The sequence below is a fragment of the Falco peregrinus genome, chromosome 4, assembly GCF_023634155.1.
Source record: "Falco peregrinus isolate bFalPer1 chromosome 4, bFalPer1.pri, whole genome shotgun sequence".
Classification (NCBI taxonomy): Eukaryota; Metazoa; Chordata; class Aves; order Falconiformes; family Falconidae; genus Falco; species Falco peregrinus.
Window position 1 is genome coordinate 66,956,116 of NC_073724.1, and position 27,181 is coordinate 66,983,296.

Genomic DNA, 27,181 nt, shown 5'->3' on the forward strand with positions numbered 1-27,181 from the left:
TACTGTAGATCAACACATTGTTTTATGTTGGCAAATTATCCTTAAGTGATTGTTTGGTTATACTGGTTAGCAGAAGCAGATTTGGATAGGATAGACTGTTGGAAAATGTTCTGACTGAACTAATTTGAGACACCTCTGTTGCCTGTTACTAGAATTTTACTTTAAAAATCAGTTTCAAAGTTCTTGGTTCTCTATTAAGTCTCCTATGCTGTTTACCAGATAAGAAAATGGTTACTATCATATTGTTTATCTTTCATGTACCCTATTACTGCAGTACTCACTCTGATCTTTATTTTATCAAAAAAGGGTCACAATTACACATGTTAATATGATCCTCACAGTCCATGTGAGTAGCTGTAATGGAAACATTGCCCCGTTCAGTGCATCACCTGCCCTAATTTTCTTGGAAGTAGGCATTGTTGTGTCTTTGACAACGTATTCGCGGCCCCACAGGTAAGACTTAGCCTTTGACTGTTCAATTTCCCTTTGAAATGATGGGTTTTGCAATTCCATGTAGTATTCCATTGTCATTAACTCTACTCATTCTCATCCAGCAGGTTTGAACATTCACAGGTTAATACAGTAAATATAGTTTTGATGTCTTTGAAATGCGGATTTGTTATTAATATCTAAAATCTGTCCAGACATTTGTTTCCATAATGAAATCTGTAGAAACCTAATTTTCCCAACAGAATAACGCTAAAATTTTCTGTATTCAGTTTTAATGGATTATCTTCGGTAGTAAATTAAAAACAAAAAACCACAACTTGCATCAGTGCTGTAATTTATTTTTCATGTTGAAGTAATAAAAGTCTCTGTGAATAAGTATAGTTACATTTGATAATGATTCAGTTGGTTAGTAAACTGAAGGCAACTGCTGTATGCTGAGATGCTGCACATGCAGTCCACCTCCCAAGAACAGCTCTAGCTCACAGCCATTTTGCATGAAAGCAGCTCAAACTGGTTCACACATCTGTGGGAATTGTCCTTCTTAAAAATCCTGCAAAAGTGGGATGATTTGTATGGTTGAGGCTCAGATTTTTGGAGCTTTCCATGGACAGAGCTCTGCAATGCCTCTTAGGGAATCGGGATAGATCAGCCCTTAGCAGAACCCCAAGGCACAGGTTCTTCTGCTCTTCCTCTTTAGCAGGAAATATCTACCCTCTTTTTTCAATTCTTTCTGATTGTCTCTTTTGAAATGCTTAAGTGTAGCCAGAGCTCTGGTAGTTTGCACTGCAGTTACAGTAGTGTGTAATGAATCATCAGCTGGAAAATCTGCAGTACACTAAAAATTTGGACAATGCAAAAGCAATTTAATTAATACTTAAATGGAAAACCTCGCAGGGGTCTATAGCACTTTTATGTTATTAATTCCATCTGATTTTTTTTTTTAATAGCCTCCACTTTAAAAGAACATAAAATGTCAAAAACTTCTGGATCACACATCATAAAGAGTTTACACAATTAAAGGACTTTTCCTGAGGACTTGTGTCCTCTTTCTTGAACAGGTAGTTGTCATCTTTATAATTTCTTACTTTACCAGCTGCTAACAGAAGAGAAATATTTAAATTATGGAGTACCAAAAAATTACCTCGGAAGGAGAGTTATTTGATGTAAAGCATGTGCAAATAGAAACATTGGAAATTATGTAGATTCTCACATTTATGAATACGAATACTCCTTTTCTTTCCTTCATTCCCAATTTCATTTGCTTTGTAGATTTAATAACTCTCTTAATCTCAGGGAAAAAAAGCATTGTATGAAGAAAGTATTCGATCTTTAGGGACTATTAAAGAAATATATGCCTAATACCTCACACAAAGGCATCTCCATCTCCTGACAAGACATCACCATGCATAGTAGGAAAATAAGAGGAGAAATAATATGGAAGACATAAATTTCTGGCACAACTCCCACAAGATGATCACATTTCAGCATAGATTAATCTGGTTTGTTGTTGCACTGGCAGCTTTTAAGATCCAGTCCAAGCACAGCAGGGCGCCTCCTGTGACCTCCCTGAGTGAGAACAGCCTTCAGCAAACCCCCTTGTTCTTAGGGATCCCTCTTACTCCTTGCCCATGAGTTTATGGAGGTCTACAAATAGCTAAGAGCACCCTGGACACCCAGTTTGTCTGCATCAGCTGAAAACAGTCATCAGATCACCTAAATGTGGGCTGAGGCTAAGCTCCCTAACCAGCAGTGTGGAGCAGATACAACAGAAGACTTGCCTCAGACAGCTTGGACTTTGTTACCTGTCAGTAAGCTTCCAGGCCCAGAATAATCAGATGGAAATAGTATTAGTTACCACTGAATAAACACACAATGGGTTAAATCAAAATGATGCTCAAATGGTCCTGAAACAAAGTTGCTGAGGAGGAGCAGTGTGGAAAAATTGCACATACGGATAGAAAGAGATGGACTGTGAGGGAGCTTTAAAGGGGACTCCTTGTAGAAAGCTGCATGTGCAAGTTCAGGAAAAAAATTAAAAGACAAGATCCTCTGCTTGGTACCTGCTGTACCAGGGCCAACATAAAAGCCTGTGAGAATGGGTTTAAACTCTGCTGTTTAACTTCCTGAAGATGTGAATACTGAATCAAAAGACCTGTTCTAGAGGAAACCACCAGAGCAGCAGGAAGCACTGGTATGGCTGGTGTAAGACGTGTGATCTGAACACCTAGCCAGCGACTCCTGCATACTAGGCTGTGCCCAGAAGAACAGCTCGTTATACTTTGAAGTAAACAAACAAATGGGAGAAAAAAGAATGGAATACAAATGGCTCAAAACAATGCTTTTTGATATCAGACATACTATATAGATAGCTTCTAAATACTTTTTGGTAAGAGTGCTTAAGTATACTTTATCCTAACGTGCTGTGTGTTTTCTGTTTTAATTTCATGCCTAGATCAATAACTAATTATAATTTGACAAGAAAAAGAGATTGCAATGGATATGATCTACCTGCTCTGCTGTTAAATTGTAATGTGGTTGGCTAGCTTTACAGTGTTACCACAATTTGTCTATACCATTTCCAGAGTCACCGTAAGAATCAGGAAATAAGTTTCTGGTGGATCATTTCAACACCACACAGAACTGTCCCAGAAGCCCTTTGTCTGTTGCTGATGGAAAAGGGAAGGTTTTGATGTCTAATTGCTGACACTCATTTGTCCAGGATTCAAAGAGCTTCCATCTTGGGTCTTACCACCAGATGCAAATTAGGGAAACTCTATCCAGGACCATAGTCATTTAGGCAATGATTATTGAAGCAATGTATCCTTGGAGAATCTGAGAGTACAATTGCCATCACAAATAACATCCGTGTCCTTCTTTAGGCCTATCACACAAACTCACTTGCTCCCCGCAAATACACACAGGTGAGAGAGGTTTTCTCCCCTGCCCTGCAAACTTGTTAAGAAATGGACAACTGGATATGTAAAAAATTCTCTTCTTTGATGTTCGTGCTCACCAGTCATTAAAGGGTTACTTTTCAGAGCAGCACAAAGAAAGAAGAGCTGGTTGACCAAACATTTTTTTCTTACAAAGAAGTGTCAACCCTGAGCTTGTAATTAAGAAGTTAAAATCTGTGATTTATATATATATTTATATATATAAAAATAGATGATCGTACTAAGACTAAAAAAGTGAAAGAAATCTCCATGTCAGTACTATATATTTGTTTGTTCTGAAATTTTGTAGAAGAAATCCTTGTGACATTGAAATTAACTGATATGAAAGATGTAGTTAGGTGTGAAACACACTATTGATCTGGTCGCTGTTAGTCCATTAGAGAATTGCTGTCTTGGTAGGATAATGAACATAGTAGCAGGAAGTCCTAATCGATGTCAGAACAGTGACAAAAGGAAAGAGATTATATCACAAGAGATTATTTTCTGTCCAAACCCTTGAGGGGAGATTTGTCAGGAGTGTTGTTTAGCATTACCACCACGGCTGATGGTGAGCTAAGTGGAAAACTGTGCCAATTGTATAACATGGATAAATCCTAAAAGAAGCTAGGTGAAATCATGCTACTACTCAATTTTTTACTGGGCATTAAGATTTAAATCCTAAGCAACTGTAACATGATACTCTGAAGCTAGTGGAGTTACTATCATACTAAAAGATAAACTTATTTTTCAGCTTCTCTACCTTCATACCAATCTGATGTGGTTGGCAGATGGAGTGCAAGACATTCACCATTGAGACATATTTTTGTGTTGGAAAAAATAATCCAGACTTCCTCTCTATAGCAATGATCATTCTGATGACCTGAATCATCCTACAGAAGTTCCTAAAGGAAACCTGGCTGTCAGTGAAGAACGGTTGCATTTTTTTTGTTCCTTTCTTGTCTTTTTTTTTGTTTCGTTGATATTCTGTTGAAATGCAGCAGCCTTGAGTCAGGCCTGATTCAGAAAGAAAACCGTTTTCTTGGTTTCTTCCCCCCTCCTTTTTCTTGTTAGGGAAAAACACACACTGTAAGATCCTTTTTTACTTTTGCAGCATAAAAGGAAATGAAGCTCAGAAAGTCTCCTGTAATAAAAGTTTGAGAAAGAATTCTCTTAAGAGTGGATATCATCTTCAGAGTTATCTGAAAAAAGCAGGAAGCAGTTCAGTCTGGCACCCGGTACTCTTTGGGAAAACAAAAAAGGGAAGCAGGTTGCAGTACTGCTCTCTTCTTGTAGAAAACTGCAAGTGTTTGTGGCATGGTCCATTGTCCAAGAGTATAAGAAAAGAATAAAGTTGGCTGTTTCTGCAGCTAAAACACAGTTTCTCCAACCAGATCCAGGATTATCTCCACTGTCTCTGTAGTATGAGACTGACAAAGACGATGAGCAATGTCTGCAGTGACGAGCCAAGCTCTGTGGCTGAAGCCTCCACCTCCCTCCTGTCGGAGTCAACCGGTGGTGCTTCGGTGGTGACAAAATCAAACTCAGTGGGACAGATGTCATCTGTACAGCCGCTTCCACTGCCCGAGCCACTGGTTTCATCACCTGGCACAAAGAAGTGAGGGAAACAACATGAAGGCCATGGGTTACAGCGTTTGTTCCTTTTCTTCATCCCCATTCCACCCAGCACCCCAATGCAGATGAACACCTTAGGAATGGCAAAATGTTGGTGGTGCTTTCATTCAGTAAAGCATCCAAATGAAAGCCACTGTAACTTAATTAGGTGATTAAATGCTCTTTTGAAAAAGGAGTGGACTTCTGGTATTATGGAAACCCCTCAGTGTCTTTATGCATTTGACATGAAGATAATCAAGAGAAGGAAAAGAAACAAATATATAACCGGAATTTCATGGGACGGAAAAAGATTTTGCTGTTGTCAGTAGCACAGAGCACAAAGACCAAAGAAAGCCATTGCAATGGAACTGATTATAAATGTGTTCCAAAAATGCACTTATTTAATGGTACTTACTTGTATCCTGGAAGTTGACATCATTTCCATTATATGCATTCTTCAATTTGTTAGTCATGACACGTAAGGCCATGATTTGCTGTCGAATGAAGGTGTCTGGCCTTGTGATGTCCACATCTACTTCTGGATTGTTGATCTGGTTGGTTAAGCCATCGTTCATAACCTCAGGCAAGTATCTATGTAGCAGGATGAATGATTAGTTTAAAATGCAATAAGGTTCAGAAATAAGCCAGTGTACAGTAAATGTTGTGCTAAGCAATTTGACACTGATAATGATTACACAGTCTTAAACAGCTCCAGTGAAACCATTTTAAAAATGTGGTTTTTAATTTTACAGACTTTAAAGGATCTTTTTTAGTTGCTCAGCTGTATGGAGAACAGAAAGGATTAAAGCTCTCTGCATAGTCCCCATCAGGTGCACTGGCTCTGTGAACTATGGAAGAGGCTCACCAGACAGCAGTAAGTCACTGCGTCTTCAGATTCTCTACTGATCTGAATGATTGCACACTAAGTTAAGCATCTAACAATGCATTCTTCTGGTCTTATATGAACTCCTTTGTTATGTATAGCATATTTGCTGTTCTGAGATAGTTTAGAAGGCTATCTTGAGGCATTAGGGCTCTCTTTGTTTAAAGGAAGCACCTAATTAATTTTCTTCTCCAGTTCTTCCTTGCATCCCTTTTTTGACTACAATGAACAACATCTCCAGCTTATCTGATATCCAGGCCCATAAACAGCGTTGTGAGTTTACCAAACTCCAGTATTCTCTTTGATTTGGTCCTTATTCCTTACAAACAGTCTGTATTTGCATCTCCCATGTGCTTTGTGCACAACATATTTAAGGTATGGTTTTTCCTATCTATCCACACATCTGAATTTTTTATTCAGGCTCTTAGCTTATCGTTTCCTGACTACTGCAGCATTCCCTTCTCTGACCTTGGCAAATCCAGTCTTAGGCTGCTCACAGGCAGCAAGTGTGCTTTTGCAGGTCTCTCTCCCCTGCAAAAATCATCCCATGCCTCCAATCATCCTACAGTAAAAGTCTTCATCATCTTTTGTTAAATACGCACACTTTGTCTCCTGCTGCTCTTTGTCCTCAGGAAACTCTCCTTATAGGCACCTGCAAACCTACCTTTTTCCTGCTTTGAATCTCTGTTAAAAATTAGCTGTGCATTTCACAGCTGCTAGGCTGATAAAGGGCTGACATTATTTCGCTGTGCTGGCATGGTATCCTGAGAAAATAGCCTGCTTCCCTGTTCTTTCTCGTCTGTTTTTACTTACTATCTTTGTCTTACATTTAGACTGCAAAGGATTTGGATTTACCCTTTGTTCATGTCCTTTATCAGAATATGATCTATTTTGTAATAGTTTGCATACCAGGCTATCCTACTGATGTTTGTGGGACTCCTCATGTGGGTATGTGCTCAGCCAGTAATGTTAGCACAGTCTAGCCTACCAACAGCAGACTTTCATGATGCCTGGTACTGACTATTTCACTTCACTCTCACTTGTGCCAGACCAATTCTAAATCAGTGTTCACATCTGGCATTGGTGTCGGTGTTATGTTTGTATTGGTCTGGAAAATAAACATATCCCTTAAAAATAAATGTGAAAGTATGGGACAAGAAAGGATTTTCTCCGCTGAAGTCATGGTTGAGGGAAAATAAGTTCTGTATTGCTTCTGGACGTTCACAAAACGATGACTGCTTTGCTGCACCAGTGAAGGGCTTAGTCTCATCGTAATAGGTCTTTGCTCTGCAAGATGAGACTAATTTGTCATCAGTGGCCTTTGAAAGCTTACATGAGGATAATCCCGGGAGAGTGTGAACATATGAGAACAAAACATGACTGCCACTAATACCCAGCCTCAAACTGCATGTCCTGTTGTACCACTAGTACCATAACAAGAAATAACAATGCTGTAGGGATCCCATCCAGACTCTTGTGGTACGGGCTTTACGGTAAGAAGAAAGAGTCACCTCCCCTAGTACAGAGGACTGCAGACCACAGTGTTATGAATCACCAAAGATAAAAATTGGAAGTAATTCTGCAGAGCTGCTTGGATGCAGCAGGACAGAGACCTTGGCATGCAGGGAAGTTCTGGGCTGCAAAGGAACTGCACCTCCATCTGCCACACACCTCTAAAATGAAATGGCTGCTGTAGACAAATTACTCAGCCCAGAAGTTAATCAGTGGTTTCAAGGTGCAGTTGATTAAAAGAAGTAAGAATGTAAAAATTGTCCTACTGGCTCAGAGAGGATGTCCATCTTGCCCAGTACCTTGTCCATGACAATGCCCATAGCTGTTAGCAGCTAGAATTGAAGTTGTTGAGCGTTCATGCAGGTTACTTTAGGAAGGGTTAGTTGCTCTTTATTGCATGCCATCCATGAGAAGCTATGGCTTTCTCTGAATGGCAGTTCACAGGCTGTCTTTGACTGATTTATGTTTGATTTCATCTTCTTCTCATCATCATCAATAATAAAAGAAGAATTTACTGACTTCTTAGTAAGCTTTTTATATGAAGACAATATGAATTAGTCTGGAGCTTTAAAGCAGTTAGAGAGTGCTCTGGTGTGTGCTTTTTATTGAAGTTCATATTCTGCACTGTGATCAGTGTCGATCTGATGTCCTTCTAAAGACCATCTAACTTTAAATGGGCCACCCCATTCATCAGTAGGAAGTGATTCAGTCAGACTGTCACACACCCTGCAGTATCTGCCTCAGGATCTGTTGATCTCCAAAGCATCCTTGGCATGGAAGGGCTTAACCTCTCAGGAGAACCACCCAGTGCACCTCACTTAGATGTGTAAGGGAGCCATATTGGATGTGGATCACAAGAAATCCATTACCTTATGATTGCCTAAAGGTTAGGTGGATACTTAAATTCCCAGGTGAACGAGCCTCTTGGCATTTTAGGGCATAAGCACAAAAGAATTAGGGAGGCTGAAGATTAATCTTTAGGTTTATACAGACACTAAAACTTGTATGTCTAAATGCAGGTGTTTGCATATGAGCAGAGTCCCACTCTTGCCAGATCTAGTCAGCGCAAGATCTAGTCAAAACTAGTCAGGAGTTTATTAACCAGTGGAGCACAGACAGCTGCTGGAGTCCCACGTGCCTTTGGCAAATGACTAGTTCATTAGATTTCATCTGCTGGGATTAGTTGCACATAGACATCTGGCACCACTTGAACGCTCTTGGTGACTCCCCCACTTCTCTGAAACATGTGGCTCTGCATCATATCTACAGGCTTGAGGGGGAGGTCTTGGACGTCTGGGGCATATAAGATTGTATTAGGTGTCTTTCTTTAGGCAGCTGAATTGAGTCTTGAGTGCCACTGTAGCCACCAAGGTGTATGCTGCTTGGTGTCCTGTTGCTGCTCCTGTAGGTTCTGGGTATTCTGTAGGTCCGGTGTCTTACTTGCCAGGTCTGTGATGGTGTCCTGACTGTTTAGGCCATCTTACATAACAGTAGGTAAGTGTGTTTAGGCAGTGGAAAAATCCCTCGTTGAATACACTGACAGGATATTGGGACTCTCTTCAGGCACCTTAACACCATTGATTTTTAAAATGCTCAAGCAGTTCTAGCCGAGCCTCTGGTCCAGATGGCAGGTAGTGTCCTGTGTCATACTCAATCTCAGACATACCAGAGAGTCTCAAATGGCACTACTCTTGCTTGGGCAGCACAAATGACTCCTTGTTGTCTCACCCATATTTAAGTGCATGAATTTACATGTCTGAATGTGAAGCAGAATTCTGCCCTCATTACTGAACGAGTTCACCTGTTTCCCCTGGAGGAGAAAATAAAATGCAGAAAAGCTTATATTGAATGTAAATATCTCTGAATTGTTTTCCTTTCTTTAAAGGACTGGTACAAGGATGGGAACACACAGCTCAAGGTGTTTTGCAAGTGACAGCCTCTGAGAGGCAGCCCGGCACATTTTCTGACAAGAGTGTTTTGATGTGTGTGGGGTAGGGTTAAGCGACACCAAATTGGAAGCCATGTCTTGGGACCACTTTTTGACAGAAGATTTGTTGCTGGCTAGGCAAAGTTGTTGAACACAGCTGCTTTTGCTGCAGCTCTGTAAGTAGAGACACCCCTGCGAATTTTAAGCTTCGCTGCTGTTTCTGCTCTCATTAATGATCTCTTTGTAGGCCTGGCCATTACAAGAACTGTATGCCCATTATAAACAAAAAGAAGAGAAATGCCAACCTGAATCAGTGTCTGCTCTTTGCATCCTCCTAGCAAAAAAAGATATCAGCTTTCTTAGCCCTCTGAGTATAGAGAAGCTGAACAATATTGTTTGTTTTCTGCTGTTTGCTCCTTGCTCAGCTGTGTCAGGATTTTAGTGTAATTTACATTGTTTTCTAAAATATTAATGCTTTCTGTTCCTCTTAGCCTTTCCACAGTTCTAGCTTGTCTCAGCAGACACAACAAAGATGTCTTTTGGCACATCATAGAGAAGTACCACAAAGCCTATTTAAAACTACATTTTTCTTTTCTTTAAATATCCAGTTAACGTTCCAGGGTGTCTGCTTCCTTTTCAAGTCTAAAAATGATGAATCTCTCAGGTCATTTATACAAAGGCTGTAGCTATGAACCACCCTTCCCCCCAAATAAAGGAGAAACCTGTTTTTTTGAAGACATCTACCTTAAAGGGCAGCATTTTACATATTTTGCTGCCATAGCAGCTGCTTACAGTACAACTGGAGCATCACGCCTAGGCAGTACTGGAGTTTTTCCAGATGGACAGAATTGTAGGCAATAGAGCACAGGCTTACTGAGGTTGGGCTGGGGGTAGGCAGTCACATCTGGTCCAGAAAGATAAGTGCAGTAGAAAATTGGCTTTTTTGGCTAGCTGGATCACCTCATCTGATTCTGTTTGCTCAGGAGGTAATCCGTACAGGATATTTTCCATTGTTTTTCCCCCCCCCCCCTCCATCCTGGAGAAAAGCTTGAGGAGACAGAAGGAGAGGCAGAAAATGCTTATCTGCCATTTTGTTGAAAGGTGCAAAAATAAACTAAAGCCATCACTTAAGAACAGCCAGTTTTCACACTTGCCAAGAAGTGTTTTATTACCACTTTCACTAGTGGTGCTAAATGGTTATCTTTGCCTACCTCCAGGTAAAGGACATCCAACGCATTCTCATTGCAAGCCTTGCTGGTCAGCAATGAGCAACTTTCCTAGGGCAGGCACTGATGTGGTGAGTCTTTCTTCCCACCTGAATTCCACCAGCAATTAAAGGCTTTCTGCTGGGGAAGTAGGCACTCCATACATGTGGCAGGAGAAGAAGAAAATTTCAGGCTAGCTCAGACTCTATCTTGTGTTTGCTTTGGTGAAATACCTTGTAGTTTTGAGCTAGATGTTGAAAACAAGGTTAATTTTTCCTTTTGTTCCTTACCTTTCTCTATTCCCCCCTGCCCCTCCCCCCCCCCCCCCCCCATTTATAATTACTGTCTGTCTCAATTTTATTCCTTCTTCACTGTGCTCAGAGGAGTGATAGCTTCTTCAAGGAAAGGAATGCAGGTTTCATCTCTTCCACAGATTGCAGTCTTCCAGAGCTAAGGCATATTAAGAAGTCTATAGTCCTGTTGAGCATGAGCACCAGGATGATAGTGCATGAGCACAATCTCTCACGTGGTTTCGTTGAAATGAGTTGGCTGTAGCAATTCAACGTTTATCTCCTGACCACCAGAGTGGTTGCAGATTTGGTTACTACTCTCACTTCAGTAAAAGTCACTTAATCAAGGGCTAATACCTTGGATTTGGTTTAAGTCCTAAAGCCTGAATTCCATCATTCTTGGGAAAATTCCTTAATTTCTGGAGAACGTCTATTAGTGAAGAGGTTGCCAGCTGTTGTTAAGAATTTATCTGCATGTAGGGGAGGAGCTAAACTTATAAAGTTTGGTCTTAATGATGTTTTTTAGATCCTAAATATCTTTAAAAAAATCTGTCTCTGTACATCTGGAAGAATAGCTTAATTCTTTAAACACAGAATTATGTTCAAGTTCTTTTGTGAATACTGATATGATGGGGAAGTCCTATTGGGCATCTCTCTAAAAGGCACTTTGTCTGAAGTAGCTATTATTTTTTTTTTTTTAATACAGATTTTTCAAAAAAAGAGATTAATCCACCTAATAAATGTTTCCCCATTTTCACAGCACTTGGTTTCTACCTGATATGACTGGATTAAAACCATTCTTCATACAGGATCAGTAATGAGCCAAGTGCACCCTTCCAGAACACCAAATAGATGACTGTTACCCCATGATTATTCACAAATTGGCAACCTTCATTTGGCGACCTGGTGTCACTGTAAATTAATCATGGTAGCAAAGTAGTATCTGGGGAGTGTAATAACCACAAGTGACCTTGGTATAATGCCTCTCTCAGGAGAAAGCCTAGCTTTCATTTTCTGTGATCTCAGGTTTGTAACTTTTCCCCTGTAAAAGCATCATCAAAAGGTGATGTGTAAAATGAAACATGGGGCATAATGTCTATCTGGCAATTCAAAGTTTCTAACTCTATACCACCACAGGATCTGATCAAAAAACAGCAGCAATTTCCTTTCTCAACAGTAGCTAACACCATGCTGTCGTCTTACTTGTAGTATTGATGTCTAGGAAAACAGGAGGTGGCTAAATTTCCTTTTTTTCTATCATGGGCTTTTGTCATATTCTCTGGAGTTCAAAATGTAGCTCCTCATATAGCACAGGCAGGCTTATGACGTGACACAGTGAACACTAAAAGTTGCATGCATATTGGCTAGATTTTGCCACCCTTGTTCCTGTGAACTAGCATTTCATATCAGATATTAATCAGTATGATCAAGAAAACTTTTATGTTTTTTCTTTATGCTGCAGTAAATGTCCTTGTTCACCAGCCAAGAGGTGATTTTGCATCTAAAGCTAGTTATCTTCAATAATATTTTCATTATGATTTTGTATACAGGCCAAGGCATTCTGTGGTAGCTCTCTGATTTATTATTATTCTCTCCACCTGAAGCATTTATTGACTACTGTTAATAGACTATGACTATACATTTTCTCTGTGAATGGGTATGAAATAGAAACTGGACAGGGGAGCAGTGGCTGGCCCTGCTAAAACTGTATTTTCAGGTGATGCTTTGTAGCTGTGATTCCACATCCAGTGAAATATCTGTGTTAAATTAATCAAGGAGATTATCAGCAGAGAATAGTTTTTCTCAGCGGCTCCAGAACATTAATCTCAGAAGGGGTCATGAAAATAACCAGACTTCTCGTACAATAAATACTGCAAAAGGAAGGTGAAAAACTACATGCATAAAATGCACCTCCGTAACTCCCAACAAATGTGGAAGTTGTGCCAGATCCTTCAGTGCAGGAGCATAAGATGGCTGCAAAGTGTTGGCCAGACATGCTACAAACATTAGTGTTGGTCATGGAAACCAGGAGGGATATTAGCAGGTTTGACTGCTCTTTTGTAGAAGGAGTAGCGTGTATCTCTTATTAATGCATGTATCCTGATGTGACTCATGGCATCCAGCTGGAAGGCCTAGAAACTCCGCCTAGAAACTCCATTTAACTTCTGCAGCACACTGGCCTGGGGTCATATTTTACAAAGCCCACTGACAAGAAGATATATAATAGAGGAAGATAAAAAAAAGTTTTTATTCTCTCTTCATGCTGTTCCTTTGTGATGAGTCCTGTAATAGCCAGATGCTCCTCCTAGCTGTCTTTCTTAGAGTCCCCATTTCTCTGGATCTGGGACTTAGGAACTAGGGGATTTCTCTGGATCTGGGACTTAGGAACGGAGCAGTGACTTGTGCTTTTGGACAGATTTGTTCACATGTGTCTCAAAGTGGGTTCAATGGGCTAGCAGCATCCCAAACAGCCCTCTGCTCTTGTCTGCAGAACAAATTCTTTTGAGCATTATGTAGTAAGGCTAGGAAGAAGGGCATGTGTTCAGTGCAAAACCTCCCCCTGTAAAGCGTGCTCTTTATAAAAATGATTAGATTATGGGGTTGGTGCAATCTATGTATCTGCCCCATCCACCCATCCACGCAAAATGGCATTTAACAGGTTTGTGAGTTTTTTCCTATGTTGTCTTATTTTTCCTGAGTTTTTATACTTTATGTTCTTGTCTTACTTTTTTTTTCTTTTGGTTGTTGCTATTGGCTCATTTTTGTATTCTGGCTTCATATGTGTCAGCAGGTAAAAGGAAAATAAAGATTCCAGTCCCCGAGTATCACTGCTCTCCAGATTGAGCAGTCATCAGACACTCAAACCTCTCTACTCCTCCTGTATTCCCAAGAACACAGGCTACTGCTGCAGACCTGAAACCTGACTGCCCGTGACGTGGTCCTTGAGCCAATTTCTCTCTCTCTCAGCAGGGATAATCAGATCCTCTTCTCTGTCAGCTGATGAATCCACACTGGGACCTTTGGAGACACCTGCTCATCTGCCAGCTCCAGCCTTGCCACAGCCAGAGCCAAGCAAACTTCAAAATTAAAACTCACAAAAAATTAATCACAAACAATGGCAGATGACCACAGTATCTCTGATGAAGTAACATAAGGTCAAGCCTTCTACACAAGATAAGTAGGAGTTACATTTTTCTCTGCTAGCTATTTTTCAAGTTGTTTCTTTTTTCCCCCCTCAGCAAATAGCCCTAAGCTTTGCCAGCCAATAGCAAATAGAGCTGAAATTCCAATTTCTGTTTCATCCCAGTATGATATCCCGAGAGTGCAATTGCTTCACAAGCTGTCAGTCCCAACACAGGGATGCTAAATGGAGCTAAAGAGCTCTTTGAAATCTCAGTATAAATTATCCTTCTGGAGCTGAACCAATGAACATTTTCTGTGTTCACATGCTGACATGCTGTGCACATTTACCCTGACTCACACTCTGGCTTTAATGGCATCTTGACAATAAGTAATCTCGGCTACAAGCTGTGTGTGGACAATTACTTGTTCTCCCCATTTCCATTGCACTCTTATAAGGAGTTTTGTGAAATACCCTCAGTTTCACGATTGCTTCAGGCCAAATAGGGATTTGGACCGGTGTGGTGGAGAGGGGTCCACCTCACCTTGCCTTGGTGTGGCCGTTCCAGCAGTCTTCCTCGATTGATGGACCCGCTGTCACTCGCTCATCCTTGCAGATTGTGTAGGGTAATGTTGACCAGAACTTTTTAGAGAGCTTTAGCTTTTCTTTAATATCTGTTACCTGATTAAGAGACAATGAGAGGGAAAACAGGTTAACAACATCAGCCATGCTAACTGTCACATTAAATAATAGGTTGTTTAATTCCATGATGGTGATGATGGTGAAGGTTAAAAGGGCTGAAGGTGCTAAAATTTAAATCCTTGTATTTACAAGCAAGGCACTCAGCATTTAGGTCCAGAGAGTACAAATAATCAAAGTCACCTTTTTCCACAGGCAAGACATTAATAAAAGCGTGTTACATCGTGCTCTTTCTAGTCTCCATTTGTCTAAGGTTTTCTAAATATACATCTTTCTAAGAATTAATATGCCTCACAGTCTGCTGAATGTAAATTCAGTTAAACAGTGTACATCAGATAAAATATCTCGCCCACCAACTTGGTCATGTCTTAGATAAATATTATATTTAGAGCTACATGCAAAGGTTCTGAAAAAAAGGTGCAGTGCTGAGCTGATGTTGAACTGATTTAAGATATGCAGGCTGAATACACTGCAGTACATTTGGATCTCAGCAACAGCAAGAAGTATGTGTATATACATGCCTGCAGAGACTATATCCATCTTTGCTTAGGTGTAAATATCTATAGCTGGATACAGACTTCAGGTTCAAGAAATGTTGGGGCAGTATCAAAACAGTTTCTTTACGTTATAAAGTCCTTGAACAATAATTTAATCTGGCATGATTCAGGCAGCAAGTAGGAACAAACCGAATTTCCAGCATCAACTTAATAAATAAATGCTGTGGCTAAAATGTTATCAGTTCTTGTTTTGCGTCTGGTGTACTAGAGTGGAAAAATATACAAGAATAGATAGAAAACACAACAAAGAACTGACTACAAAGGATGAATGGTGCCACTGTTGTTCTTATGGAAACAGATGCATTTCACATTAAGTTGTAATAGGATTTAGGGGAGCTTGTTGAATAGCCTTTAAAGGAAATCACCGAGCTTTATTCTTTAAAAAAACAAGAAATAAAAGCTCTCCATTCTTCCATTCAGTTTTGAGATTGGCTTTTAGGTTGTTGAGGTACAATACTGTACTCGGCTATTTATCTCTTTTATCTTTTGTTCTGAAGACATGATAGCTCTCTGAGCAAATGGCCCACGCTGCTTTGCCATGCTTAAACTCTGTGGAATGTCACTCTATAAACCAGGAGACAGAAACAGCCAAGGATGTTATTTCAGAAGCACTGTCTGCATTTTCATCTGCAAGAAATAAGTAGGACAGTATTTGGCTGCATGGGTTGTTGACAGCGTTTCTTGCCATGATAGACACCTTATAAATCTCCTCCGCACCCCTTGCCAAGCCCCCTAGTTGCTTTGTTTTCATATGAGATACTAGCAACATTTGCAAGCCTTTAAAGTCTCAACAGGGCCCTGTCAAGCCAAAAATTCAATTCCAGTTTGCAAACTGTGGGCAAGCCTTCAGCAGAAGTGGAGACGGTCTTGGCATACCTGCCCTTTCTGATGTCTTTGGTCCGTAGGGCCAGGGTCTTTGGGCAGTCAACAGCCCTCTTCTTCCCCACAGAGGATAAAACACCCAAGGTCCCTACTGGTGCAACTAACCAGCATGAGCAACTCAGTTAAACCGCCCAGTATTCATGGAGAGGTATGTAAACTCCCGTTAGGCCACAATGCAGTAAATCAGATAAAGATATCCTATAGAAAATATAGGGAGAAACATTTATAGGAAGGAGGATCCGTCCAGATGAGCTTGGGGAGCACAAGAGTCAAAGGGACAGATTTTCTTATTTATTGCTTGTGCCAGGGTAACTATTTACACAAGCAATCTTACTGCTATCAGTGCTGAGTAATTAGTTTTCAGAGCTTTGTTGCTAGCTGGAAGTTATTTTAAGCTATTTAAAACTCAGATGTTTAGAGTTATATTCAGATTTCTACCATAATCAAATTAAAGCTGGTGCTCTAGGACTTGGAGACTTCTGTTTTGAACCACAAGTGAGTCAACACCCATTGGAAAGTTAGTTCCTCCTGTGGCCCTTAAGAGGGCTGTAATTTGGAGTAGAAACTTTGTATTTTCATAGAAGTCAGCAAAAGAACAGAGACAGGTTCTCACAGGTCACATGTTGCACACACTCTCCAGATATCTCCTGAAAATCCAATGAGGGCTCCTGTTCCCCAGTCACTTCTGAAGATATTAAATGATGTTTACATACTTTGTATCTGTAGTGCATATAGACAACAAGTCATTAAATTTCCTAATGATATTTTTTTTATTGGTGTTACAGAAGTACACCTGGTGAAGTAAGATGGTCTTACTTTACCCAGGGTTGTTGGTAAATGACAGCTAATTAAATCCCACAGACATCCTCCTGAGGCGTCATTCCCATTTTAGAGCTGGAGGGGGGGAAAGAGACATTTACATGACTCACAAAAAGCAGCAACAGCAAATACCACTACAGTTTAGGGAAAGGTTACCATTTGCAGCCCTCTCTAGATGCCTCCAATTCAGGTGCATTTTGACCCTTTTTATCCCCCTCAGATATTTCCCTTCATAGCTATCCCTGCCTCCCCACTGCATTATTTCACCATCCAGTTTTAAACAAGCTGTGGACTCAGCCTACAAAGTCTTGCTCTTTCCCACTGTGTGACTGGACCTCTGTTAACCCTCTCAGCTTTTGGCAACGTAGTTTACACATCTACCTCAACAGCTCCTTGAACCTCACCCTGAAACTGGTTTTCTGGAAGTGCAGTGTGGTTTCTGATGGCCTTGAAGAGGAATTATGAGCACTGGTTGATTCACCTCCTCTTTCAGGGAGTAGCCTGATGGCTGCGTTCACTTCTGCATGATGAACGTTCAGGCAGGCAAGGACTTTGGAGTACTTTTATTGTAACTGTAAATGCAGGATAGAATTAGGTGATGTAATGCCCGCCATGACATGTAAAACTTTTGCCTGTGGGTTTCAGTGACTTCACTTCTGGGATCTCCTCAAGCATGACCACAGAAAGCCTCTTATCAGTCCCCACGGTTACGCATGTTCCTCCATACATCGTTTTGATCACCACCAGCATTTAAAAAACATGTAACAGATACACAGTCCCTTGAAAACAAGATCAAAGCCACTAAGGATTCAGTTAACATTGCTTGCTTGTGATTTAGGAAGTTAGACTACTATATGCCCCTAGTGACCTGTGGCCTTGTAAATGATTCCTTGGTATTTCCTATTCTTTGAATTAAAGATTAACTTTCAAGCTCAGTTAGTCTTCTGTGGAAACATTTGAACATGAGGCATACGCAATTTTGATATTTTACGTATTTCCTTTCTCTTTCTCTAGCAGAGATTTATTCGGATGAAGACAGTTGGATCTCTTTCACTGTAGTTAGCCTGACTTTCCCTAGCTATCTTCCTGATGTTGCCCTGATATTATATTGAGCTGCTTTTTTTTAGCTGCTTTGAAGCTACTAAATTTGTTTTGAATTGCAATACTTTCTCATAAGAAAAAAGAAATAGCACAAGCCATACAAAGAAGTTACATTTTTGATTTATTGGGGGATATATAGAAATGGATATTAAAATAGCCTGGCCTTGATCTATAATTGCTAACAGAAGAAAGGCATTACTGTGTAGGTGAGAAAAAGTTAAACATTTGCATCATTGCCAAAGAGAAATTCATACCCGTATAGTTATGTACCCTATATTGAGAAATACAGTTAATTTCTTATTACTGCCACTGACTTCTTATGTGACTGAGTCAGTCATGTATGTTATTTAAATCCTCAGCAGAACTTGGAACAGCACCCATGAGCTCAGTTCCAGTCCTGCCAGCATGAGCTCGGTTATAAGCAGGTAAATAAAGCTAACCAATGTTTCTGTCTTCTTTTCTTACCTTCCTCTTCAAAGTAATGATGCAAGCTAAAAAGCAAGCCCATTGTTTTAACAGGGATCAGACTTTAGCATTCCTTATATTAATTCAGGACATCTGGATAAATTGAAAGACTCACCAGAATAATTTAAAAAAAACATTGAAAATTCCATGCAAAACTAAAACTGAGATGCCTACATTCTATAATGCATGGAAGATCCCAGAAAGACACTTGCTTGTGAAGTTGGTAGCCACCTGTCCATGGAATCCACTTTAATTTCTGATGGAAATGTGCTTCTTTGGAAGTGGTATAATGTGCACTCAGAAGCAGTGGGGGCCAAAAAGCAAATTTTAAAGGTAAGTGCCCTAAAATAATTTTAAAAAAGTAAATTCTCTTTTTTTCATCCTCCTTCTCTGCCAAGTCTACCTCATAGTCCTTCCAGATTGATCCCCACAAATATAATCCCTACTCTCACAAATAGAGGAATATTGGAAGATGCTAAAATAGTGTCAAGAGTTGGCGGAATGCATACAAAACTGACCCAGGTTCTATGCAATAAATGAAATAAAATAATATGGAGTCTTGATTGTGTTAAGAAGAAACGGCTATCATTAACCTCCTTCCTGATGTTTTCAAATTGCATTTTTTCTTGTTTATTCTGCAGTTTGGGAGGATTTTCCTTTTGAAATGCAAGCAGAATATTCAGCTTTCCTTTCCATTAATACCTTCTCCCTGGGGATGCTCAGAAACGCCTCAGTGCAAAGTCCCATTGCCATTTAAGCCTTTATGCCCTGGAAAAACGTGCAAATGTTTCTGGCTGCTGACCGGACATTGCTTCTCTGGTATACCAGGGTGCCGTGCTGGATGGCGTACTGTAGATCTGTATGTGGCAGTGCAGCCCCTTGGAAGATGTTTCAAGTGGATGTTTGCGATGAGGTGTAATTTCAGGGACTTCAGGCCAGGTATGTAAAGTGTATCAGTGTGTTGCACCTACAGAACAGCTACAGACAGTGAGTAGGAAGAGGCCTGGGATTTTGCCTTAGAGAACAGATGTGAAAGTAGCTATCACAAGCCATGTTTGTGTCTGTGTAGTTTCTTTAGACACATACTCCTTTACCCTTTTATTCACAAGCAATATTTAACTGATGTCATTCCTTCATGCTATGTTACTTCCATGTGAAAAAAACAAGTTTTCTACTGTCTGCTGCTTGCTTTCCCCTAGATGTGCCTAACATACCCAGCCACACATTTGGCACCTCTGCAGTTTTTGTTAAGAATGATGTAGACCTTGTATAGCAAGCAGCTTGATAACAGATCTATGGATATGGTGCTTGACTACCTGAGCCCCGTGTGGGATTGTGAAAAGCATGCCCTTCATCACGGGCACGGCCAGGCGGGAAGAACAAACAGACCATCATGGTCTGATTTCTGTTATGGCATACCAGCAGAAAACCGCGCCAGACTTTCATACATCCATCAGTATTTATGCCCATTAGGAATTCAATCTGAAAGCATTCTAAGACAAATGGCCAACGATTTGTTTAAAAGGACTAGGTCAGCAAACACATATTATATAGTGTTTCTAACTGGTTGTTATGTTAATGTCTCTGCTACATGTGGGTGTCACAGTCAAGGCATGAATCGTGTCACAAGCAGGTTAGTATAGGACAGCTGGGTATTTGACACACAGTTTTCCTTGTAAACTGAGCTTAATGAAAAGCAATTAACTTGGACCCCTAAGTTTTAGGGGCTGCCTCTTGAGAAAGACGTGTCTCCTGTATGTCCTTTGCTACACCTGCCATCTTCATATAGATGTCTCAGAGGCACTAGGCACATACGTGTAAGGATCTGGACTGGGCTTCCTCTACCTAGCCAGGTGTTTGAGTTTAGCTAAAGAGGATCTCTCTCTCAGAGGCTTTTTAAAGGCATTTTCATTTCTCCACTGACATAGGGAGTTTAGGCGCATACTTTTGTTTAGAACAGCTCATTAGGTGCCCAAATTTTCAATGTACATTAGGTACCCCAGAGAGGGCGACCTGCTTTGATTCGGAACAAGTGAAGCAGAACTTTATTTGCTCTACATGGAGATTATTTTTTCATACATTATACATTTCCACACTTTCTCACAAAATAAATTTAAATGCCAAGCTGCTTCCAAACCACCACGTGCTTGATCGTGGGTTATTTTTCAGCCTTTTAAAAAGCGAAGGGCACAGATTCAGCAGGATTTGAGCATCGCATCACATTGGCTCAGCTGCGGGGAGCACCCTGGATCTGGGGGTTCCTCCAGATGGCAGTGTTGCTCAGCCTTTGCGCTGCTGCCAGCCCCGCGTTGCACACCCGCAGTTTCCCAGAGAATAAGACCGTAGATTGTTCCGCTGAATATAAAACTGACAACCCTGTTATTTTAAACTCGAAAGTGACAGGCTGTTATTTTAATGAGGTCTGCCAGTGCCAAGGTTAACCAAAGCTTTATTTTTCCTACAAAACGTTAAGGCTGCGGTTTTAAAAAGGGGGCTGTGAAATTTTACGGTTATTGATACTTTCTCAGCACAGATAAGTTCTGAGAATTTCACCCAGGCCTTCTTGCACAACAAATGCTTTTTGGTTTTCTGCCCTTCTCTCTCTCTCTCTTTTTTTTAAAATTTGACTTTGTGACTTTAAATGGTCCGGAGCTCTACCAATAACTGCCTGCTCATGATTCATGTTTCTCCACAGAAAAGCAGATGACAGCTCTTCTAATCAAGAACTAACGCTGAATCCCAGTTATAAAGCACAAATGGGCGCTTGGGTAATTTGTGAAATAAAACAAATGAGCTAGGCGACTTTCCAAAGCAAGACTCTTCTCACCAGAGTATTTTAAAGCGAAATGAAAGGATTTTTTGCTGTCATTGTCTCTAAGGCCTATGCACATCTTTGACAAGAAAAAAGTTAAGGCCTTTAATAACAGTAAAGCATGACTATTAGCCCTACTGAATTCTCAGACTAACTGATATAGAACTTTAGAGAGTTAGGTTAGATTCAGCTCCCATATAATACTCCTACACTTATGTATCTACATTCACAGTACAGACCATAGTAACCCAGCACTGACTCACTTAAGTTTCTAGTGCCACTGGAGATGCCTGCAAGCGTCCTGGGCAAGTCTCCTATAGGTTGTGAGTTTTATATGTGACGGCCCAGTGTGCTGTCCTGGATGACCTAGTTGCATTTTGTTTCATTCAGCTCTGATCTGAAATAGGCATTTTAAAGCAATCCAGGTTGTCTACTGCATGTTTTTTTAAGGAAAATGATTTACAGGTCTGTATGAATGCTGACATGTACTTGCAGAAGTCTCCTTGCCATCCATGGCCTGGCAATGCTTGTGCCATATCGCATGTTAGCTGGCTCCAGGGGCAGGTGCCAATCAAATGAAGACTTTTTCTTTTTTTAAATAAAAACACTGACATTATTGCTTACAGGCAGGTAGAACCCGACACCAAACTCTTCCCACATTCAACATTCATTTTGGCTGGGGAGAGAGGAAAGGGAGGAGTCTGTCAAATGGTGGAGCAACCTGGGCTAAACTTCTTTCCGTAAATGTGCCCATTTACCCTCACAGTTGCTCTTGGCTTGATTTGCACAACCAGTATGCCTCCTTAAGCAGGTGTGTCAGGCCAAGTTCATTGCACTTGGCTCCTCAGTAAATAAAAATATTGCTTTTGGAAAGTGGAAGCTACTGGAAATATCAGCACCCTGAAATGGAAATCTGAAGGAACTTGAAGCAGCTTTCCCCTTTCCTGTAATACCTGGAAGCAGTGCTAAAAAGCTGGTCTATAAATCTGATTCAAGTAAATTCAAAGCACTTGGAGGAATCAGCTTTTTATTGCAGATAAGTATAAAAGTAGCACCAGAAATATGCTGGAATCTAAAAGATAAAATGCCAGAGGCTTTTCTGTGGCAAGACTTAGCTATTAAGTGGTGATTCTTTGTGAACAGTCCTTCATCCTTCTAAGCAAAAATGCTAATCGTTAATGTAAACAGTTACTGATAGAGTATTTCAAGCTTATACAGACTTTCTTTTGTCCTGGAAATGTTCATCTGGTACCAGTAGTGAAGTGGCTGTTTCTTCTCTTAAAACTCAAGGGTTTACAGGGAACTGCATGTGTTATAACTGAGAAGTAGTTCGAGCCTCCCAACAGCTGTGAGAAGTGTATGATTTCTAAGGGCAGCAAGAGGTGGGATACGTCCTTTCATAACAGAGCAAGAAGGATAATTGTACTTCATATGCGAAGCAGCCTTATATTTAAGATCATTTCTTCTAGTGGTTACTCCTTGACATAGCTCCATTGCCTTCCAAACTGAAGAAGCTCTCAGTGGACTCTCGACACCTTGAAATAACTCAAGATTCAGCAATAAGCTGATGGCTACCTTGGCAGCAACTGCTGGGCTTCAGGCCTTCTTCTCCATCAACCATGTGTGGCACATCCAGCTGCTTCCCCAGAGCAGGCAGGGCCATGGAGAAAAGGCCACGCCAAGGTGGCCAAAACCACACAAAGCCAAGAAATACCTGAAGCCAGAGCATGCAAAGGAGAGTTTTGATGAAGGATCCACCTTATGATTTTGAAATTCCTGTACACTGTCATAAAATACTTGAGATGTCTTCCACACAACATCAAAAACCAGCACAGTTGTCCCTATGGACTTCAGGGATCTTTTGTCCATTTTTCAGAGCCCAACAGCCTCTTGAGGGAATTTGTGTGTAAAGGCACCTGCTTCCATGACTGGCGTTCTAGGCTGCAGGGTGATTAATTAGGTAGTTAGTCAGACTACAGTGCCTTTCTCGGGCCGTTAAACCCTAATTTTGAGATTACTGGAAACCCGTCCCCTCCTTTTCCGTGCGCGCCGCCCCACGCGCGGAAGGCGGGCAGGGCCCTTCCCGCCGCAGCCCCGGGCCGCCGCCGGCCCCTCGGCGGGCTGGCTGGGCTGGGCCCACGGAGGCGCTCCTCGGGGGCCGGGCAGGCACCGAGCCGTCCCGCCCCGCTCCCCGAGCGGTTCTGCGGGCTCGTCGGCAGGTGTCGGCCTCCGCTCCGCCTTCACAAGGGAAGGGAAAGGGGCGAAAGGCGGCCATGAGCTAAGGCCGGGCGGGAGGCAGGGTGGCGGGGCAGCTGGCAGCGGGCGCCATGGCGGCGCTCAGGCCCCCCCATCCCAGGGGCACGTCGGGCCCCGCAGCCTCAGCCCCAGGGAGGGCGGCAGCGAAGAGGAAGAAGTGCGTCTCATCGCATTATAACCCCAAACTTGCAGCCACACGGGCGGGCTCCTGTGCCCTCCAGAGTTAATGCTTGGTGGGTTTTCGCCTCCTCTGGTGCTTCTGGTTGCCAGTCATTCACTTAACTGAAACTAGAGCTTGATTTCAATGGCCTGGATATTTGCATTCTGGATTATTTTAATCCAAATATACAAATGTCCACTATTACAAGATATCTACATCGGGAAAGAATGAAAAGTCAGTGTAGAGGCTTTGTGGAATTGCATGTGCTGACTGTGGTGATGTGGGTTTCTGTATTTATTTTTTGCCAAATGTGCTTTCCAGACTCCCCAAGGAAGATGTACAATTCCAGAGTTGCTTCAGAGGTGAGAGAGAATTCAACGCACTGATATTATTATGGACAAATATAATTTGTTAAAACATTTAAGTCCAAAATGAAAGTCACAAACGATTTAGAATGAAAACAATAATATTTTCACAGTCAGAAAGGTTTATCAAAGGACATTTCTGGCAAGGCAAGCAGGCTTGGCAGGAAAAGCGCTGATCAGGAAAACAGTCAGAGCCAGAGAGAGCCTTGTACTGTAAATCTACTGTGTCAATATAGTAATGACTTTCATTGCCTTCCTGCTGAGGAGAGGGTGGGTTATCCTTTGCTGATGTGGAGTGCACTCTCATGTCCTTCCATGATAGGGTTAAATACTCCATTTATTGAATCCTAACAGAACAACTGCACAAAGCTTCCTCAGGGACTCTGGCAGACTTAGGCAGGAGACACAGAAATTGGGTATGGGTCCAGCTACTGCTAGTGCTTAAGGATCACTCTAAAAGAGGGAGACAATTTAAATCCAGTTTGAGGTACAGCAAAGTAAAGAGGTTTTCTTGTAAGTTTTTTCTCCTAAAGCAGCAAAAGTCTAATGACTGGGTGGAAATTAATGAACTTAGATATTCTTGCAAGATTGGTGTTCGGTCTAATCCTTGATCAGGAAATGGACACCTAGTTTTCAGTTCACTTTGAAGCTAAAAGTGCTAGCATATGCATGCATCTGGACTCTGGAGTCTGAGCCTCATGTCTCATTGAGCAGCATGATTTCAAGGTGCACTGCTCACCTCTGCCATAAATTCAATACACTCTGCAAGACCATTTGTGGAATCTAATCTGGACAATTTAAAGAGCAAACACTGATGGAGAAATTTTGTATAGATAACAATGTGCACAGCAGCAAGTACTTGAGGCATACTGTGTGAATTCGAATGAGAAAGTACCTGTCCCAAAGAGTTTTCATTCCAGATAGAAAAGGGGAGAGCAGAAAGGGATACCCCTGTATTATATATATCTCTGAGGTAAGTAATTATATGTAAAGAAGAATACTTGAAATCAAATAGGGAGTCAGTGGGTAAGCCAAACATTACTCCTAAATCTCTACCACCTTCTTTATAATGAAAAGTCTGTTTTCCCTCCTTGGCTGTTGCTTTAGGTAATAAGCTTCCCCACTCCTCCAAGAATGTCTGCCTAATAGTCATGACAATATAGCACAGTTAAGCTATATTTAAGTCAAGCAGGTAAACACAACATACAACTAGACTTGGTGTTGCTGCTTGAGTGTTTATTGTCGCTCTTGGGCAGGCTTTGTAGGTTGCTATCCATCTCCCTTCCACTGCAAGCATGCTTCTAGCATGTGGGCACTCTGTGTCATCACACTGCTGAGGGGGGACCCACTGCTTTCTGGATGCTGCCAAGTGTAGAGGCCCGAGTTAGGCAGCTCTGTGTGTAAAGTTGATTTTGTCTCTCAAGAATGATGGCAAGCACCAGCCAAGGGTCAGATGGGAGGACAAGCAAGACAAATCTGGTATTAGCTGGAGGAGAAGCTGTGGCTGCTCCTCCTGATGGTCTGGGAAAGGGAAGGCAGCTCTGGCTGCTGCCCCGCATGTACTGGGCAGTGACAGCAGCGACTTCAAGCTTGCCTTCTGCAACAGGCACAGGTGACAACAGGCACTGAACATCTAGCTGTGCTTGCCCCTTCCCCTTACCTTTAGTGCTAATGCAAGAGGCCCCTGAATCACAAGGGCTATAGAGGGAGCGTAAGCTGCATAGCTCTGCAGTGACGAGGATGCTGTCACCGGGATATGTGTGGCCCAGATGGGGTGTGGGAAGAAGGTGCTCTGCATCTTCTGCTGCAGGCCGTGAGGGCAGGGTTGGGTGGTGAAAGCAGAGCTACAGGACTTGAGGCAGTCAAGCTGCAATAGATAGCTAGGGAGTCACTTCACATAGAACAGTAAGATATTCTCATCTCATTCTTTTCTCAAAGCCCAGGCAATCCCCTGCCTGCTCTTCACAGCTGTCTGTGAGCACAAACAGGTATAACTGAGTGTTACCTGCTGCAGAGCTGCCTATAGCTGGCAGGCAGCATCCTGCCAGTTACCCCTCTTGATGGAAGCGAGTAGCTGGACAGAAGGTCGATGCTTGCTTCTTGTGCATAGGTGGCTTAAAAGCAACCTAGCCTCTGTGCCAGCACCCTCAGGATTGAGGCGGCCACACTATTTGTCTCTTTTTCAAAGTGCCTTCCCCACCTTAGCCTGCTGCTGCATTTCAGCAAGGATTCATGCAAGGCCACGCCAGGCGTTCAGTGAGAACAAGCTGTGGTCCTGTGGTCGTGTCTGTCATAAAGATAATGACATTGTAAAAGTAACAAGTGCTGCAGTTTATTTGCCTCCAAAATCTAGAAGCATTAGAATTCATGTTTTGGGGGATTTAGTAATAGCCACAAAAGGCTGGAAAAATTTGATTTGTTTTACCATAATAGTGAAGACTGTAGATTTTAAGAAAAGCAGTTTCACAAGACATGGGGTGAAAAATCTAGAAAATTTACATTGTTGTCTATAAAAACTAAACCCAGACTTCTTTACAGTGTAGAAAAATCTCAAAATAGAAAAAATACAGCCTCACGAAGGGTAGTGTCACAAATAAGCTAAAGATAATAATAGAAGAATTCACATTTTCTGTCTATTTTTGCTATAAAAACAGTGATATTTTCCAGTCAGGAGCTCTTCACGAGACAGAAGAGATTACCCTCACAGAGTCAAAGCTACCATTGATGCTGAATGCATAAAATATAGGCCACTGCCTGAAGTATATTTTCAGCAGCATCCCATAAGGATCTTGAACTTCACAGATCTTTCATTTTTCATCCTTTTAATTGGAGTGTTTCAAGAATGTAATTTGAAAAGCCTGGGATTTGGTGACATGGCATATAAAAGAACCAGGAATGTAACAGCACAGAGCGGAAGGGTCCTACACTCCTCACCCCCACCTCCCCCCTCCAGGAGTCGATATGGGTATGTGAAGAAATACCAAAACCTGCCATCTCTGAATTACCTGTGAGAGGAAAGGCACAATGCTGACAGAAAAGAAATACCATTTTTGGCAAGGGAGTGGGAAAATATCCCTCCTAAAGTCTTTTCCTCCGAAGGGCTCAGCGCAATTTGAGAAGTTAAACTAAAAAG

The 27,181-nt window shown here is 41.5% G+C and overlaps 1 protein-coding gene across 1 annotated transcript in view; it reads right to left on the minus strand.

Moving 5' to 3' along the window:
* Positions 1 to 767: 767 nt before the first annotated feature.
* GPC6 (glypican 6) overlaps positions 768 to 27,181 on the minus strand; it is a 772,836-nt gene continuing 746,422 nt past the window's right edge. The window contains exons 7-9 of the mRNA XM_055802769.1: positions 14,477 to 14,613; positions 5,410 to 5,585; positions 768 to 4,985 (exon numbers count right to left, since the gene is read on the minus strand). Coding sequence (XP_055658744.1) covers positions 4,783 to 4,985; positions 5,410 to 5,585; positions 14,477 to 14,613 — 516 coding nt within the window. The 3' untranslated portion in view covers positions 768 to 4,782. The remainder of the gene's footprint in view (positions 4,986 to 5,409; positions 5,586 to 14,476; positions 14,614 to 27,181) is intronic.